At 40.2% G+C, this 17,473-nt stretch overlaps 2 protein-coding genes across 4 annotated transcripts in view; one reads left to right on the forward strand and one right to left on the reverse strand.

Moving 5' to 3' along the window:
- Positions 1–17,473, forward strand: part of LOC122872385 (epithelial cell-transforming sequence 2 oncogene-like) — an 86,936-nt gene that overhangs the window by 48,113 nt on the left and 21,350 nt on the right. The window lies entirely within an intron of this gene.
- Positions 1–17,473, reverse strand: part of filip1l (filamin A interacting protein 1-like) — a 74,451-nt gene that overhangs the window by 36,386 nt on the left and 20,592 nt on the right. For 2 of the 3 annotated variants that reach the window (XM_044188561.1, XM_044188563.1), the window contains exons 2-4: positions 9,390–9,717; positions 7,877–8,050; positions 7,598–7,776 (exon numbers count right to left, since the gene is read on the reverse strand). In XM_044188561.1, the coding sequence (XP_044044496.1) occupies positions 7,598–7,776; positions 7,877–8,050; positions 9,390–9,707 (671 nt within the window). In that variant the 5' untranslated portion in view covers positions 9,708–9,717. Of the gene's footprint in view, positions 1–7,597; positions 7,777–7,876; positions 8,051–9,389; positions 9,718–12,013; positions 12,038–17,473 lie in introns of those variants that run through there. The other variant, XM_044188562.1, reaches the window with a different exon arrangement.

The following is a 17,473-nucleotide window of genomic DNA, read 5'->3' on the forward strand; positions in this document are numbered from 1 at the left end:
ACTCAAGCAAAACCCATTTGCTCTTGATTTTTGAGGAAATGAAGCCCAGCGATGTACTGACCCATTTGGAGACCAGGCAGAATGTGTTTTGAAAGAGCGTCAAGATTTGGCTGCATGTCATATGTGTGCTTAGAGGGTGTCGCTGAATGTATCATATTTGTGTGATTCCTGACCTCTGCAAATATCTGAGTAACGTCATATACAGTAGTCAGCTCGAGGAATAGCTTTCCTTCCCATAAAAGGAAGTGTTGAACACACAACTTCAAAAACAGAGCGATGTGTACTTTCCAGCATTTAATAAACAAGACATCACATTTCTCCCAGAAAGTTTATCATCTCACACATCTCATCCTCTCATAAATCATATTAAAAGTTTGAACCTGGCTTTGAACAGGAATGTACAATATGCACCAGGCTGAAACATTTTTGGGAGGAATACAGGTGTGCTTCTCCTCAGAGTAAGGAAAGGCGTAGGAGCCTTTGCTAAGAGCTCAGCAATCAAATGTCAGCTGCAGCTGATGAATGAGGCAGATTTCTGTCTCCTCACCAACAGTTTTGGGAGTACTGATAATATCTTAACAACGCATAGGTGAAGACAGATCCTGCTCATGCATGCAGTTGAATGTGTGTATATACAGCGCAACAGCTGCTTGACAACTTCCTAAAACATGCTCTCATTTGTACAAAACACTGTATAAGTTTTCTTTTCTGCAAAGGTCACAACCTGCCTCTAAGGTGAACATGCAGGGACAGGAACACTGATATTTAATAACCAAAAATCCCAGATCGTAAAAAATCAAAAACACTGTGTTCTGTTTCAAAGAGCAGGGCAGGTCTGGATAATAAGCATCTCAGCGATGATGAAGACATCGCTGAAGAATGTTCTCGATCTGATCCACATGAGTGATGTCACCTCATTTGCAGTTAAGTCAACCAGATGGCATGAAGATATATTGTGTGCCCTGCAAATCATTAAGAGGAGGCAGAAGGTCATGTGGTGTCACATTTGCAGCTACTGTGCTTTTTTTATCTACAATAAAAAGTTCACTTACAGTGATTATAACTTATTGTGCCAGTAAATTACGCCAACACACTTTAGTTTCATATCATCTGCAGTTTTCCCATCGCACGGTTTTGTTTCTATGGCAAGTTCACAACTGTTGGACTTCCTCGTAAAGGCCAAGATGCACTGTGCAAGCATCATTGATTGAGCATCAAATTACAGTTTCAAGATTGTTATGGGAGAGTACGCACATCTTTTTAGTGTGTATCATGAAATGTTGCTGAAATAGAGTGACCAGTTGTAATCATGAAGTGTACTTAGAATTTCACTGCTGAAAAATACATTTGTCAGTGCTCTTTAATGGACAACCTAATGGCATTACTGTTTCTAGACAACATTGGACATATCTTTGGCATTCCTGTACTGCAGTTACTTTCTATTTATCACCCCACATTTACTCAGTTACCAACAAATCTGAGATAAGCTAATATTGGTCAATATATCGGCCTGGCTGATCAGTCTAAAAAATGAAAAACAATGTTTGTACCCCTCCTCACAGATTTTGGTTTTGATGTGGACATAAGTGGTGCGAAGTTTGACCAAAAACTGATTTTTCTTCTCATTTGAATGAAAGCAAAAATTACAGAAAAGTCAACAAAAATATACATTATTTCATGTAAATTGTAGTTTGTATTGTTGTCTTGTAAACGTCCCGGTAAGTGACCTCTTATGATCCTAGTGGACGTACGTTTTGAGCAGTCCGTCCATAGAGTGATTTTTCCCTCTGTCGGACAGCAGGAACAATAACAGTGACCAAAACCTCTTCCAATGTACATATATAAATCCGTTGTATTAAGACCTACGCTTTAAGTTTGTTTTAGTCGGTGGTCATAACTCTACTTCTGAGTACTTCTTAATAATACAGCTTTTCTGTTCAGGATTTTGTGGCAGTGTTTGTGTAGCTGCCAAATTAAACTCTGGCACCAGGTATGTACACTTGATCCCCCGCAAAAAGAAACAAAAGCATTAAAATATAAAAAAAATGAAATGACAAAACCCAACTTAAAAAGCAGTAAGTGAGAATTCCATCCAAAAAAAACTGGACTCAGTAACACCAGACCTTTTGCCTCTCTTCTCCCTTTGGTATAAAATGATCCCAGACCAGCTGGCTTTGTAAACATGAGGGTGCTGTGTGCATTTTACTGACATTACATCACAGGGGTTCTAGGTATCCTCTTTCATGCCTGTTGCTGTTATCTGTAGACATCAACATGTGAGGTTGTCCAGTGGAGCTTTAAATGTTAGAGACAGCAGGTTGAATCGGCTCATATTTCCATACGGTCTCTCTGCGTTCAGTGCATCACATGACATTAGCTGAACTCCTCACACTAACATCAGTCAGTAAATGTGAGCCGGGATTTAAGTTTTTTTTTTTTTATGCTATGCATGAAATCAGAGGATACAGATGGTCATAAAGTTCGCTCCCTGCCCTTGGTTTCTCTGCAAAAGAACAAAGGCGAGCAAAATGCATGCCGTGGCGTAGCTGTATGCAACGTGTGTGTGTATATCTGTGAGCTGAAGTCATGTTTAAAGTAACATCTGTTGATGGTTAGGATGCCGCTCTCGCTCTCACACCCCTGCTGCTCCTGCAGTACCCGGCGCGCGATGAGGTCATCACTCATGAAAGACTGCTCCATCACCAATTAATCAGAGGGGAACCGAGTTCATCACCAACCCCCTGCTCAGATTAACATGCTTTTTAGGGCTTCCAAGGAGGAGGTCAGTCAGCAGTCAGAGGCATCCTGCTTTGAAAAAAGGTCAAAATAAAAAAGCAGGAGATGAGTTTATAAATGTACAGTGAGTGTGTGTGCTTTTAAAGAGGGAAAAAGGTTTTGTCCATTCCCAAATCCTGCAGCACATTACCCCAGGATGTAATCACAACTTGCTGCTTTCCATGACCCAGTAAAGGGAAATGATTACATCCAGCTAAAATGCATCATACAACATCAGATTAACTAGAGTGAAATTAAAGCCTGTTGCGACGTGGTACCTCTAATAGTGTACATGTCGAGCCATGGCAGCCGGTCTCAAAACACAGAGAGCTGTTTCAGCTCTCCTCAAACAAGTGATAAGTGGCTTTTACTTTTAGAAGTCAAAGCTATTTCGGGGGTTTTCAGTTTTTCTAGCCCTCTGTAATAATGTTTTGGAAGGAGTGCAGAGCAGAACAGAAGCCGCTGAACAAACTCTGGGTTTTGTGCTTGGGCGACGAACTAAAATGTCGTTTACTCAAGCTCCTCAGGGATTCTCTGTTTCTTCCTGCTTGAGGCAGTCTTGATGACATGTCTACCGCTACATCTTTAGAGGATCAGTGGACTGTTATATGACAGAAATATATCTTCTTGTTAAGACTTTTTTGTGATCAGCACTGGAAGTTTCAACAATACAGAGTACATCCCCAATTTTATTGACTGTTGGACTGCAAGTTTTAAAAGATAATTCTGGTTTATTTCAACTGATTTTGTTGTGTTGGACATCAGTTCCATCAATTATGATAACATTCTCTCCAAAGTAATGGTTGGGATCTGGGAACAACGGGACATCACTAAAACTTATGTTGAAATAGTTCAACATATTGTGAAATATGCTTATTTGCTTTCTTGCAGGGAGTTAGATGAGAACTTGATACCACTGTCATGTCTGTGCAGTAAATATGAATAAATGATTGTTTTTGAGTATAATGTATATGTTTTTTTCTTTTCCATTTCGAGCCTACCTACAAAAAGCAGTTGGATCACCCATTCAGTTGTTGAAATTGGGGAGGTGTGTGCTTTGGCTCAACAGTTTAGAACAGATTATCCAAACGAAAAATGAGCTCACCTAAAACTAAACCTGTATGATCTGATGGTCTGTCTGCACATGTTTTCTTCCCCATCCGACTTTGTGATTAGAGCGTTATCATAACCAATAGAAATAATGGCCAAAACTGCAAAAATAAGACCCAAGTTATAATAAATTGTACAGCAAATCTGCCTTTACATGATATGTACAACCGTGCATAACACCTACTGTTCAGTTTAAGATATGAATGCTGCTTGGCCCCTGAATTATGAACCTAAAAGGAGCTGTACTCTGACTCATGTGCATACACTTACAGCAGTACCGTATAGTATAACTCATAATTATGCCGCGTGGCGGCACTGAAAAATCTAATGTCTCATGTGAGGATTATCTGGACAAACAGCTCAGGGAGGGAATGAGGTACAGTAAGAGGACACCTCCAAACACACACATTTACCTAATAACTTTACACATCACACACACGCTAGCATCCAAAACCGTAACAGAGTCCTCAGCTACATAAACAAGGCTGCGTCCAACCACTGAAGACAGATGACAATGGCAGATGCTGAATACCCCCCACACACATTTTTACTTGCTTCTTTGTACATGCACTCACGCTGACGTCTGCTGGCAAACCCGAGACCAAAAACATACACCCTCATCAACTATTTCCATGGTAATCTGGCATCTTGTTGAACACGCAGTGTGATTGATGCTTCTCAGAATCATTAGGTTAGTTTTTCTTTTTTTTCTTCTTTTTTTGTTCTCCTCTAAGTCGTATAAATCTTTCGCCTTTTCTCACGCGGTAATTAGCTTGACCCTGGATAGAGGCCTATTTTTCATGGCAGCCTGTCTTTCCTGACATGCCCGGTGACAAAGCACAGACCATCGTCACACTGTCCTGCGGTCCAACTCAAACATTCTGCTACGGCTAAAGTGCAATGATGTGATTGTCCCAAATAGGTCACGGGCCGACATCCAGCTGTGTTTCCTTTGTGAAATTAATTGCTGAGGGTGCATGTGTGTGTTTTTACGGCCATGAGTCTGTCTTATTGTGTTATAGGTGAGCTTTTGGGTTAGTGCATATATCCTCTGTGTGTGTGTCTGTGTGTGTGTGTGTGTGTGTGTGTGTGTCTGTGATATGTGATATTGCTGAGGAAGCAGTAAACAGAGTACTGCCCAGTAACTCTCTGTGTGACATTTACAGAAGAAATCAGTCAGGCTTGTTTCCACCTTTAGGCCTCCAGCCATCTCTGTCTTGCTGGCAAAACAGCACTTCCAAATAATTAATCCCAGACTTATCTCACGTTACACTATTTTATGGATCACAGTTTCACCGTTGGAGAGGTTAAGACTTCTGAAACATGCCTGTACAGTAATCTAAAATAGTTGTAATGTCTCGTAATCCATCGTAAGGTTGGGTATTTAAGTACAGCACAATGCCTCCTAACATCACACAGGGGAAATTATAGCTAAGAGACACAACGTGCTTTACCCTCTTAGCAGGGCTTCTAAATGAATCATGCACTGTTATATTTCATAGCTGGAGCTTGATGGCGTAAGGGTTACCAGGATTCCTGTTATAGTACAAGAAGTCTGAGTCTACATCCATGCCAGTGCCAGTGCTTTGAGCTAAATGCTAACACCAGTATGCACTGCTTTCAACTACAGTAAATGCTAACATCAGCATGCTAAGATGCTCACAATGACAATGCTACCATGCTGATGTTTAGCAGATATTTACCATATTCACCATCTAAGTTTAGTGTGTTTGCATGCTAGCATTTGCTAATTAGCACTAAACAAAGTACAGTTGAGGATGATGGGAATGTCATTAGCTTTGCAGGTAATAAGTCATAAACAGAGTATTGGACAAACTGAAATTTTGACCTGCTGGTGGCACTAGAGGAAAAGTCGGGATCACCAAAGTTGTTAGGATCCATCCTCTGGGGACTATGAATGTTTGTACAAAATTTCATGGCAATCCATCTGATAGTTGTTGCAATATTCCATTCTGGACAAAAGTAGTGGCCTGCTTACTTCCCTAGAGCCATGCTGCTAGCTTAGGTCAGTTTACAGGACAGAGGATTGAAAAGAGTGCAAGCAAAACGCCAAATTCAAGCCATTCTAATAAATTGCTATGATCTTGGACAGTTTAGAGAATTACCACATCATAGCACATTATGAAGCCGCAGCATAAACAATCTGATCTTTAAGTGTCCCTCGTTCTGAGCTGCTGCCTCTGAGCTTCACTGGCACTGAAATGCAGACTTAGCTGAAGGAAAGTCATCCAGAGATATGGTTTTTCACTCTGGTTCACAAATATCCACAGTGCTACCATAAAGCAGAGCTGTAAATGTAAAGCTTATTTGTGTTTTTAAGCTCAAACCTAAATTATCTGTCGACAAACTCTTGCCTCCCTCTCTCGGTCGCTGGATCATCTCCAGTAAAAACTCGTGGTTTGCTCCAGGTTTGTGCAGAGTTGTTCAATAAAAGGTGATAATAAAAGTAAATGATTTAGTACAGGTCATGGGAAAAACAATAATGGAATTCTTTAGTCTGGGTTTTCCCCTGTAATCCTGAAGAACACTTCTATTTAATGCTAACATTACATAGGATTATTAAGACATTCATACTTTGGCAGTGCTGAGTGGCTGGAGTTGGATGGAGGATTTGAACAACTCTTTTACTGGCTGACAAACTGCTTTTGAACAAGGCACTCAACTCTCAAGATTATTCAGTGGCCACTATCCTTCTCTTCTATCTCAAGGTCATGGGAAAAGACCAAAATTTGATCACCCTACTTCCATTCTGTTTGCTGAAATGACTCAAGAGGCCCTCTGACTCTGAATAACATGCTGACATTGACCCGTTAAGACACTCGCACTTTATGGACAGTGAGATAATTAGAGATGACGGATATTGATAAAATATGAAAGCTGCATCAGTCGGAATTTTGGCTTCAATTTGATGTTTCACTTAGGGGCTGAATTCATGCATGGTGTTGTCACTTGACATAGTCGAGTGCTTTTTCTGTTCTGCCTGTTGAATCTTAATGGAACATGTAGCACATTGTCATGGTTGGTCTATAGGAGTGTTTTGTTACCTTTCCATTTAAAGCACCTCACACATGAGGACCTCTAGTATTGTGTAATTGTATGTAAAGTCCCACTCCATAATACAATCAAGTAACCTTGGCTTATTTATAACAGTTAAAAATTGCACTCAGGCGTCAAATCTTCTGGATTATCTAGTAATATTGCATATTCCATTTACTTTTAAGTCATAATTTCAAAATAAACCAACACCTTTCCAATTTAAATAAAACACTAGTGATGTTACGGTTAAATTCAGGAGGAAGACTTTCATAAGGCTTTTAAAAACAGGAATCAGAATCTAGTCTAATCGTCATTGACACACTATTTTCTAAAGCTCATGGACTATGTCTTCTAAACAACAGGAGGCTAGCACATGCAATTTGCTTTAATGTAGTTGGAGGGCATCCAAAATTAGCAATTAAATCAGATATCAGAATTTAGCAAGTGAGTGTGACACCGAAACTTTCCCCTGAAACAAAAATGAGATTTTCTGTAATTGCTTTCAGATAATATGTCACCAAATCTCTCCAAGGATGGCAACATGAATACATTTAGACCCCGCAGGGCTGAAGCAACAATTGTGATTATGTTTGTTGGAAGACTGGCAGCTTTTCTCAGTGACTACCTGAGTACTCACATCGATTTATACACTGACCTCTCGCGCTCCTGCTCCAGCAGGTTGGTGAACTCGTCGCTCTTCTTCATGAACTCTCCGTGGTTCCTCTTCTCGTCCTCCAGCTTGTACAGGGCCTGTTTGTGCGACTGCTCCACCATCAAAAGCTGCTCCAGCATCCGCCGGTGCGTCTCCCTCTGCTTCTCCACTAACTTGTCCAGCTGTGAGGGGACACAGAAAACATTTGTCACATCTGGACTGCTTAGACACAGTCATCGAGTCACATTATTTTCTTTAATTATGATTGAGAGTTAGTGTTACCTCTTCCATGGGCTTCTCATAGATGTCCTCCTGGAAAACGTTGGCCTTGCCCTGGATGGCGTCCCTCTGCAGGGCCTGCAGGACTTTCTGTGGTGTGACAAAGCCATATTTGGCCTCCAGCAAGGCCAAGTCGATTTTCTCTGCTTTCAGCACTGTGATCACCTCATCTCTGGCCTGTAGTGGGGGAAGACGGTGGGTTTGGTTAGATTCAACTTTGTGAAGCAGGATTAACAAACACCAGACTTCCAATATGCAGCAACAAAAGATGAGACTATGTTAAAACAGATATAAGTAAAATGACCTCAAATATTAATCACTCAGTCTTGTCTCTTGTCTCTGTCATCCTTCTCTGACTCAGTCCTTATGTGTTAGGGACAGAAATGTACCTATGAATGGGGAAGCTAGTCTGTGAACTGTAAATTGTCAGTTTGAAAACCTCCACTCTGATGAAAATTAGATCCAGGTGGTGTGGACACTGAGCAAATAATTCCCTCCATCAGACTTCTTTACCCACTATCAAAATTTGCCTAAGAAAAACACAATTTTTTGTCTTTGTTCACTTCTTTTTTTACCACTGATTACTGTACAGCAGTGGTTTTCAACCAGGGGTACGTATACCCAAGGAGGTACTTCTGCAGTTACTAGGGGGTACATGGAAACATTGTGGAGTTGCTCAGCTAACTTTACAAAATAGAAATTATGATTTGGACAAAAGAAGTTACACATCAATGTATCTGTATCAGAAAAATAAACACACAAATAGGATTACAAATTGGTGTGAGCCTGATATTTAGTATATTTACTGTCACAATAACCAATAACATGAAAAGTAGTGAGCAAGCTCTCAGAAAAGTCAAAATTGATTGGAAAAGTATCTGATTGGTTGAAATGTCCAGCTTTTGCCACACGTGGTAATAATATGAGCGCTAAATTGACCAAATCTTCTGACAAAAGAAAGCGACCAAGTGTAAACATCGCTGGTTGCAGGATTACTATGTCGTATGGATTAACTTTTGTCAGGAATCCACCACTGTTTTCTCTGCGGTGAAAAAAACATCAAACAATTTCTTGAAGCTATCCCATCTATGGAAGGGGCAGGATAAGGGGCATTCTAAATACATTTTTCTTGTGTAGGTTGGCATCAAGTCCAGTGCTATTGAATAGATACCTCTATATCTGCTCTGTTTGCTTTTGTCTACTTTGTTTCCTTGTATCTAGCTCCTTTAACCTCAGCAATAAGACAAACTTTGCCCTGTTCCTATCATACAACAACAGTGCCAGGGGATTCCTGGATCCAGAGCTGGAATGACAGGAAGTAGCCTCAGCTGTTGGCTGTCCATTAACACAGGCTTTTAGTCCATCTTGAGTGCCCACTGCCCTCTAAGCCATCGTGTCTGACTATATGTCCGACTGGGGCCAGTGCCACATCTGCAGGTCTGTCTGCTGCTGTAATGGCTAATTGTTCCCAGGTCTGAATCCAAGTTTGCTCAGTCATCTCTATTGTTTGGATTACCTGGAGCTCTCCCTCAAGCAAGCTCAGTAGAAAGACGAGGTCATCTCGGGAAAGATCCCTGCCCTTCTCCCTCCGACCCCCCTTTGCAGCACCGCTGGCGCTGGCACTGCCACTCCCACCAGCACAGGCGCTGTTCTTGGCTGTCTTGTCATTCCGCTGAATAGTGCCGGTGTCGTCCGGCGGCTCCCGGTGTCGACTGCGTCGCTCAGCCCTTCCTGAGGGCTCCTCTCGCTCTGCAGATCGCTTGCGTGTGTCTGCCTGCTGCTGCGCCAGCTTGGCCTTGGTTGCGTCCTCCAGGCTGTTGCTGCGGGATCGCATGTTCCTCTACCTGTTCAGTGAGTGGAAGATGGAAGGATAAAGGTGTTTTTTTTTTTTTATATCCTGCATGCAGATATGCACACGCTTTTCCTGCACCATGTCTCTTGTGTGTGTATCTAAGTGTCTTGTGTAACTTTTGCATTATTTATCTTTGCTTCAAGTCAAGACCGGAGGCAAAACAACAAACACAATACATTTGTGTATACACATTTGAATCGACGACCTTGACTTAAAAGAACAAAACACACTCACGTGTCCTTACACTGTCATGTGTAATCAGTCTGTGATGTTTGTCGCATTCCAGGAGTTACTATGTGACTGATGAAATGTTTTAATTTACATTTTCTGCCTATATATCCCAAACTGCCCTTAAACAAACCCTACACATCCCAGGTAATAAGAAAAATACTCAGTAAATAACACAGTGAGCACAAGAATGCAAAGTGTATGACCAATAGTAGTAGAGCTGTTTGTCTGGACTTTTCAACATCCTTGGAGACTGTGCATGTCTAAACATAATTTTTGTGCAGTGGGATCTCGTCACGCTGTGCAGATTTAACCTGTTCTGTCATCATACCGTAAATAGCCCGTAAACTAGACTTACGTACTACGTCCAGTTCCACATTTGTCATCTGTACAGCACAACAGGATGTCGTCATTGCCTGACATGTTATTATTAGTCACCCAGTGTAATAGAGTCATCATCACCACATCGTACCACTGGCAACAAAGCGCGATTATGCCACAAATTTACTGACTTTTTTGGACCCTGGACCTTAAGTCCTGTTGCAACGAATTACCCAAAGCTGCCGACCGTTTTTCACGGCTGATGAATTTTCCCATAACGTGAAATTTTTGTCAAGAAAAAGGCAGCCAAAATCAGTCTGCCAGAGGATTTAGGCACTGGAGTGCTATGGTCTTCTTGTGTACCTACTTTGTCTGTTTTACAGATGATGATAGGTGGTCTGATATGTTTGGGCACGGAGAGTGATCGAAAAAAGGGGTAACATCCGAGTAGATGACATAGTGAGCTATGAATAAAAAGCATCATGGCTACCAACCAATGTCTGTTTGGACTATACAGTGTGCCTTTGTGACATCTGGTTTATGAATGGGCCATTCAGTGACTCACTGACTATGATAAATCAAACTATGATAAATAGATGAATGCCGTAAGCTGCAGACTCACAGGCAAAAGAACTGTAAGCTCCTTTGCCAAGTCATTTATTACTTTTTCAGCATTATGCTCAGCTAAAGTAAATATATCCAAAAGACAAACCAGAACTGAAATGAAAACATGCTGAGACTCATTTCTGTGTTTGATGTGAGAAAGAATAATCTGCCTAAAGGCATTACGCCATCATCTAACCAGCTCGACTCACATCAAACTAACCAACTAACTGAGATCAAAAGTTGCTGTTCCAGCTAAAGACAGTATTTCACAACAATGTACTTACTGACTTTTATTTTTTCATTTGAATGTGGCAGGCAACACAAAATAATAATGTCAGTTTTAAGTGTACTTCTGATAATAAATGATAACGTTTTCCCAACATCTAAGGCTTTCTGGTGTCTCAGAAATGGTGATAATGTGAGCTTTTATGTGCATTCTGGGTTTAGTAGTTCATCCATGCAGACCACAGAGATTTTTTTAAATTGTTAGAAATCAAATTTATTAACTGGTATTTACTTGGATGAAAAAGGGGATTAGCTAGAAATTAAATGAAATCAATTGATAAATCAGTGAAATTGTAAAGGAGTTTAAAATAACAAACAGTTGATAAACACAACTTAAAAAAAAGAGTGGCAAGAATAGTTATGTTTTCAATTTACATTCTGATTTACCAGTTGTTTTCCCATTTACTTTTCTATTTGCTATGCTACATTATAATTTACATGGCACTCAATACATTACATTGTGTATGTGCTACTACCTAACTAGTTATTTAGAAATATAAGGTACTTTAATTAAGTATTTACATTTTATGCTACTTTATAGTTCTACTTTGCTCAGAGAAATATTGTACTTTTTTACTTCACTCTATTAATTGACAGCTATTAAGCAGATTAAGATTTCATGCACAAAACATAGGATTGTAATAAAATACTTGCGTATTTTTACTTTGGTAGAATTCTGGATGCAGGACTCGTAGTGGAGTATTTTGAGACTGTGATATTAAGTAAAAGATCTGGCTACTTCTTCCACCATGTTCATCCACTGGCTAAATCTAAATAATGAAAATAATTCAAAAGCACCTCAAAAGAAGAGCAAACCTCCACCCATAAAACAAAGAAAACAAAGTTACATTTGTAAGATGAAATTTTTCAGCTTTAGTCTTGGGTTGCCACTGAGACGAAAACGAACATCTCACCACTTCAACAGAATGTGCCTGAGACGGACTAATTGGACCTTAGAAACAATGTGTTCAAGACTCCTGCAGTGTGTGTCCAGCCTCTGTGTGAGGCCCTCTGACAGTTTATGAGTAAGAAAGATGGCTGGGTGATTGCATTGTGCACACTCTAGGCAAGGCGCCACATGATTCAGAGCTGAGGTAATTCCCTGCAGTCTAAGACAGACTCCACATCGACTTACTCAGAGATCTGGGCTACGGGCGATAGACAGAACTGCTCAAAATGTGTATGCTTGTACAGATTTAGGTAATGTATATTCATACCTTTCCTGTACAATATGTAAAGGATACAGAACAGTTTGTGTGTTTGTAACCTTAGCCTGAGCGTCATTAGAACAGTATGTAACCTTTCTAATGAGTTACTGCACTAGATACATAATGAACCAGCTATCAGTCACTCCCGCACAACTGCAGCCTGTTGAAATTTACGAACCCATGACGCAACAAACACACAGATGCTCACACTTACGTACACATGCATAAAAAGCTGCAGGATAGGGTCACAGACATGTAACGCGGTCCCACTGAGGATTCCTACATGTGCAAGTATCACATATGTGCAAAATCTCCAAGATGGATCAGAAATATATCACGTAGTTCATAAAAAGGTTCACAGAGGGGACGGGAAAATAGCTTCGTATTGGATCTGACGTATCTCCAAACTGGTCCCTGTCGTGGTGGGAGTCGAATAAATTAGTTTTGAGATCAGTTTTATATCTCTGGCGAGTGATGTTCCTGATTTTTGTGAACTGTGTTATTGGTTATTGGAAACTTGGAGCAAAGCAGTCGAAATTGGACATACTGGAATGGTGAGCTGGCCAAAGCAGTGCTGATTTGTGTTCATGAACTGATGTGAAGATAATTTGATGAACTGTAGTTTTACTGCTCAAAACACCTTTCTTTCATTATCCAATTACCGATTCCTTTCTTATAGGATTTGTCCTTTGAATATTTGAATGAGATCAACCAAAAGCCTAAATTATACTTAACAATGTACGACAATTATTAGATTAACATGAAGTTTTAATATGAAGCTATCACAGATATATGTCCAAAATAAACTTGTTAAATGTGAGAAAAACAAGACAAAGTGCTCATTTTGGTTAAGTAGACTTCAGTTGATTGACCTACAGTAGATGAGATAAAAGCAGAGCTAATCCCATTTTTCTTCATCATTAAGTGTTAAGCTTCAAAATTCCATTGATGTGGTATTTTATTTCTCTTGTTGTGAAGCACTTTGTACTTTTTTTGGTAAGTGCTCTATAAATAAAGTTTTATTATTATTATTATTATCACTGGCTATCACAGTCCAAATCTAAATAAACACAGGGTGTAAATAGACTGCGGAAGGCCGCGGTGCCAAGTAAAAGCACAGCATAAAAAAGATGCTGCTTGGAAATTTCCTTTGGGCCTTGTGTGTGCACATATTTTTTCCATGACCATGTTGTCAGTGTTGTCAGCTTGGAGAAGGTGTGAACACAAAACTGCCAAAACACAAAGCTAATTAGCCACCATCTGTGGCATGAGACCTCAGATAACCCTGTTAGAGCCTTATAGGAAGTTTTTAGCAGATTAAATCAGAAATATTCATGGTGGTGAATAAGTGTATTTCTCTGAATCTCTGTGACAATCGAATATTTGAGGAAAAATGTCTCTGGAAAGATCTTTTTAGCTGGAAACTGACGCACCAAAATTTGTCAACCTACAGTTATCGTGTTTGTACCTGTGCTTCTAACGTAATAATAATAATACATCATAATGATCCATCTGTTGAAGTACTCATTGACAATAAGAGCATGAATGAACGGGTGTGTGACATGTGTAAAACTGCCCAAAGATGACTTAACCGTGCTTTGTCCTCTCACTAATCCCATCCAGCCAGTGTCAGGCGTTTTAGTCAGTGCAGCTTGAATAAAGTCCAATCATTTTTCATTTTGTGAGCGGGGATCAGTGCCAGAAGGTGATGTTATGATTCACAGGTGCTCAGATCTTATGCAAGGGACTTGGCTTCTTAGCTTGGTTTTGGCAATAAAGGCGACGCATTTAAAAGAAACATTCAAGCACAAGAACAATAATGCACGGAGGGAGAGTTAATGAATATATTTTTTCGGTTTAACAGTCTCTATGACTTTTCATGTCAGGTATGCATACATTTATATATGAATGTAATACATGTGTGCACACACAGTAGCTTTTCTAGAGGCTCAGGGTTGTAGCAAGTGGACACACGAAAGCAACACTTTATTTTAGTTTTAGTTTTTTTATCAAGACTACAGCCATGCTAGTGGCTCTGTGAGGCTGTACATGCTTTGAGCTAAACGCTGATGTTAAGCAGGTGTAATGTTGACCATCTTAGTTTAGTGTATTAGCATGCTAATGTTCAATAACACAAAAAACAACACAGGCTGATAGGAATGTCATTAGTTTTGCAGGTTTATTTGGTCATAAACTAAAATCCTGGACAAATTTTGAACTAATGATGGTGCTAACCGAAAAGTCAGGGAATCACCAAAGTTGTTGGGAGTCATCCTCTGGGCGCCATGAAAGTCTGTGCAAACTTTCATGGAAATCGATCCAATAGTTGTTGAAATATTTCAGTCTGGAACAATGTGGTGGACTGACCGACCAACATTGCCATCCTTAGAGCCGCACTGCTAGCATGGCTCAAAATAGCAATATTAATAAATGCAGCTAACTTATTCATTCATAAGTTCTTTCTTTTTTTGCTTCCTTTCCTGAGGCCCTTCCATTACCATGTGCTCTCATTAAGCAGTGAGGACAATGTCCGAAGCCAAAAGCAAAGCTGTTACTGGAAACAGTTGGCAGTTTGGGCTTGTCTAGCTGGGACCACCAAGGTTTCTCTGACTAGCTACCAGGTCAAAAGGCTTATTCATTCAAAGAGTTTTTACGCAATGAACTCACCAAGCCAGCCAGTCACTAACTCATAAGCCCTCATAAAGTCTGTCTATAATGGCCATCAAGTAATTTTATCACATATCTGAACACTTCAAAAAGCAATTAAGCTTATTATTTTGGGGCTTTATGATTTTGAATCTTTTTGTATGACTGTTGGGACTCACAATCTAAACCAGCACCACACCCCTGCCACACACACACACATACATACAAAAAGCCTTTCCCAGATGTTACCCAAACTTTGTCAATATACCTTTTAAGCACACTCAATGAGCACTTGCTGTCTCTGAAAGCTAAAAAAAAGAGGGCTTTTTAGTGATGACTTCACTTTTCATGTGGGCTGGAAGCAGAGGGAGGTCCGTTAAAGTCAAGAAGGTGAAAGGTGAGGAAACAGGTGTGCTACAAAAAATATACCTCTTCACTCTTTTCTCCCACACACATATACTATGCATGGAAACACGCACACACACACACACGCTGCAGCCTGTGTGGACAGATGGCATGCGTGCAGAACATATGCATGCATGCCACACCCACCGCTGCACAGGCACACACAAATTACAGAGTAAATTCCTGCAGTCTGACATCATGCTGCTGTCAATATGATTGAGGGGAAGAGAAACACAGATCAAAAGAGAGCAGAGAAAGGGAAGAGAGGGAGGGATGGAGGAGCAGCAGTCTATTCTCTGGAGGATCTGCTGGTAGTATGCAGCTTACCGTACACAAAGTGCACACTAAATCACCACTTACAGTAATTTCAAGAGGGGACTGGTGGTGTTTGAATCCACAAGTATTAAATGCATTCAGGTGACTATGTGATTTTGTTTGCCAATAGCTGTTAACCAGCATTGGGAAACATTACTTTTAGACATTAGAGTGGTATCAGTCTTCTCATATACCTTTCGGCCACAAAGCAAATATCCCAAAATGTTGGACTACTCGCTCATGAAGCTGGTACTTTATGAAGCTGGTTAGCACAAAATCTGTCATGATAAAACACAGATTTTAAACTGAGATACAAGAAATGTTATGCTGCTGTGGCCTTCTGTGAATTATTGTGCAGCTACAGCACCAGTCTTCCTCAATAATCAATAACCCACACAATCTGTATATGGCCTGTGAAAAATGTATCATGTGGAGGAGAAGCTGGTTTTCATAGAGAGGACGGAATGGCATATCAGGTTTAAAAATGCTTGTTTTCTTCCCAGCATGAGTTGACTCAAGGAAACTGTAAAGTAATGCATCAATATCAGTGGTAACTGTGTACAGTAGGAGGTGAACTACTGAGACAGCGATGAAGACTGATCCATGTAAAATCAGATCAGATGTCGCTCGTTTTTCATGCAGTTGAAAGTCCGGGTCAGGTGTGATGAATGTGAGGTCGCATCCATGTGCTGGACTGTGTAATCAAATATCCCTTTTTGGTGTTTGACAGTATTTCACTCTTTGCTGTTATCATTTCACTGGCAGTATGGAGTTCAGCTCCAGGTTCATTTTGCGTGCATTGATAGCTAATGCACAGTCTACAGTCTGTTATATATCTGTGCTGTCCTTTGCAGTGAATGTACCACACATGCTTGCACATTGCATTAGTTAATTATGAAATCAATTATTCATACATTATTCTTTCACATTCCTGGTGAATAAAGTCATGGCATCTTCGTTTTCATCCATGCACATCGTTGTTCACAATTCTAGTTATGTGCTTGCATGTATGCGAGGCCACACACTGAAAGAGCAAACGAAAAGAGTAAAAGTAAAATTCAATGTCAGCAATGATTAAACTACAAATTTACAGAGCCGGGGGAGGTCAGAAAGCCCTGAGATCCAAAAGCACCACTTTTCCTTTTGGCTCAGTGGAAGGTTCAAATTTATTTGGCAGGGCAGAGTGAAAACATCTTGAAATAAGCTTGATAAGAAAATAAAAAAGAGTTCATATAATATATTTTCTTGTTTTTGCAGTGCAGGAGTCCACTGTTTTGTGTTTAGCTGTTACAGCTACATACTGTGGTTACTGAAGAGTTAAGACCTCCTTGTAGCTTTCAGAATCCATTAATACAACAGATAAGTCATAAATACAACACCTCGATGTATTAATGATATACAGACAGACATACTGTGTGTCAATGGTTTCAGTAATACAATTAAGTGGTAACAACTGTTTTTGGTGAATACTTTGATAGAAGGTGTGGGGCTTCTTGAGATTAGCCTTTCCATTGTAAAATATAAATATTGTTCTAGTGTTTCTAGCTGTATTCATCCACTTAAAGTGTTATTAAACTGTGTTAAATGCATCAGAAATGCTAACAGCACCCAAAGAATGACTGTTAGAGAGTAGCGTGCTGTGCCGGAGGGGTTTCCATCATCTAGCCAAAAAAACCCCAAGTGAAATGTTTACAAACAGTGCTGAGGTTGCCGCAGCAACAGGTAACGATCAGC

Source organism: Siniperca chuatsi, linkage group LG24 (assembly GCF_020085105.1).
Source record: "Siniperca chuatsi isolate FFG_IHB_CAS linkage group LG24, ASM2008510v1, whole genome shotgun sequence".
NCBI classification, from domain to species: domain Eukaryota; kingdom Metazoa; phylum Chordata; class Actinopteri; order Centrarchiformes; family Sinipercidae; genus Siniperca; species Siniperca chuatsi.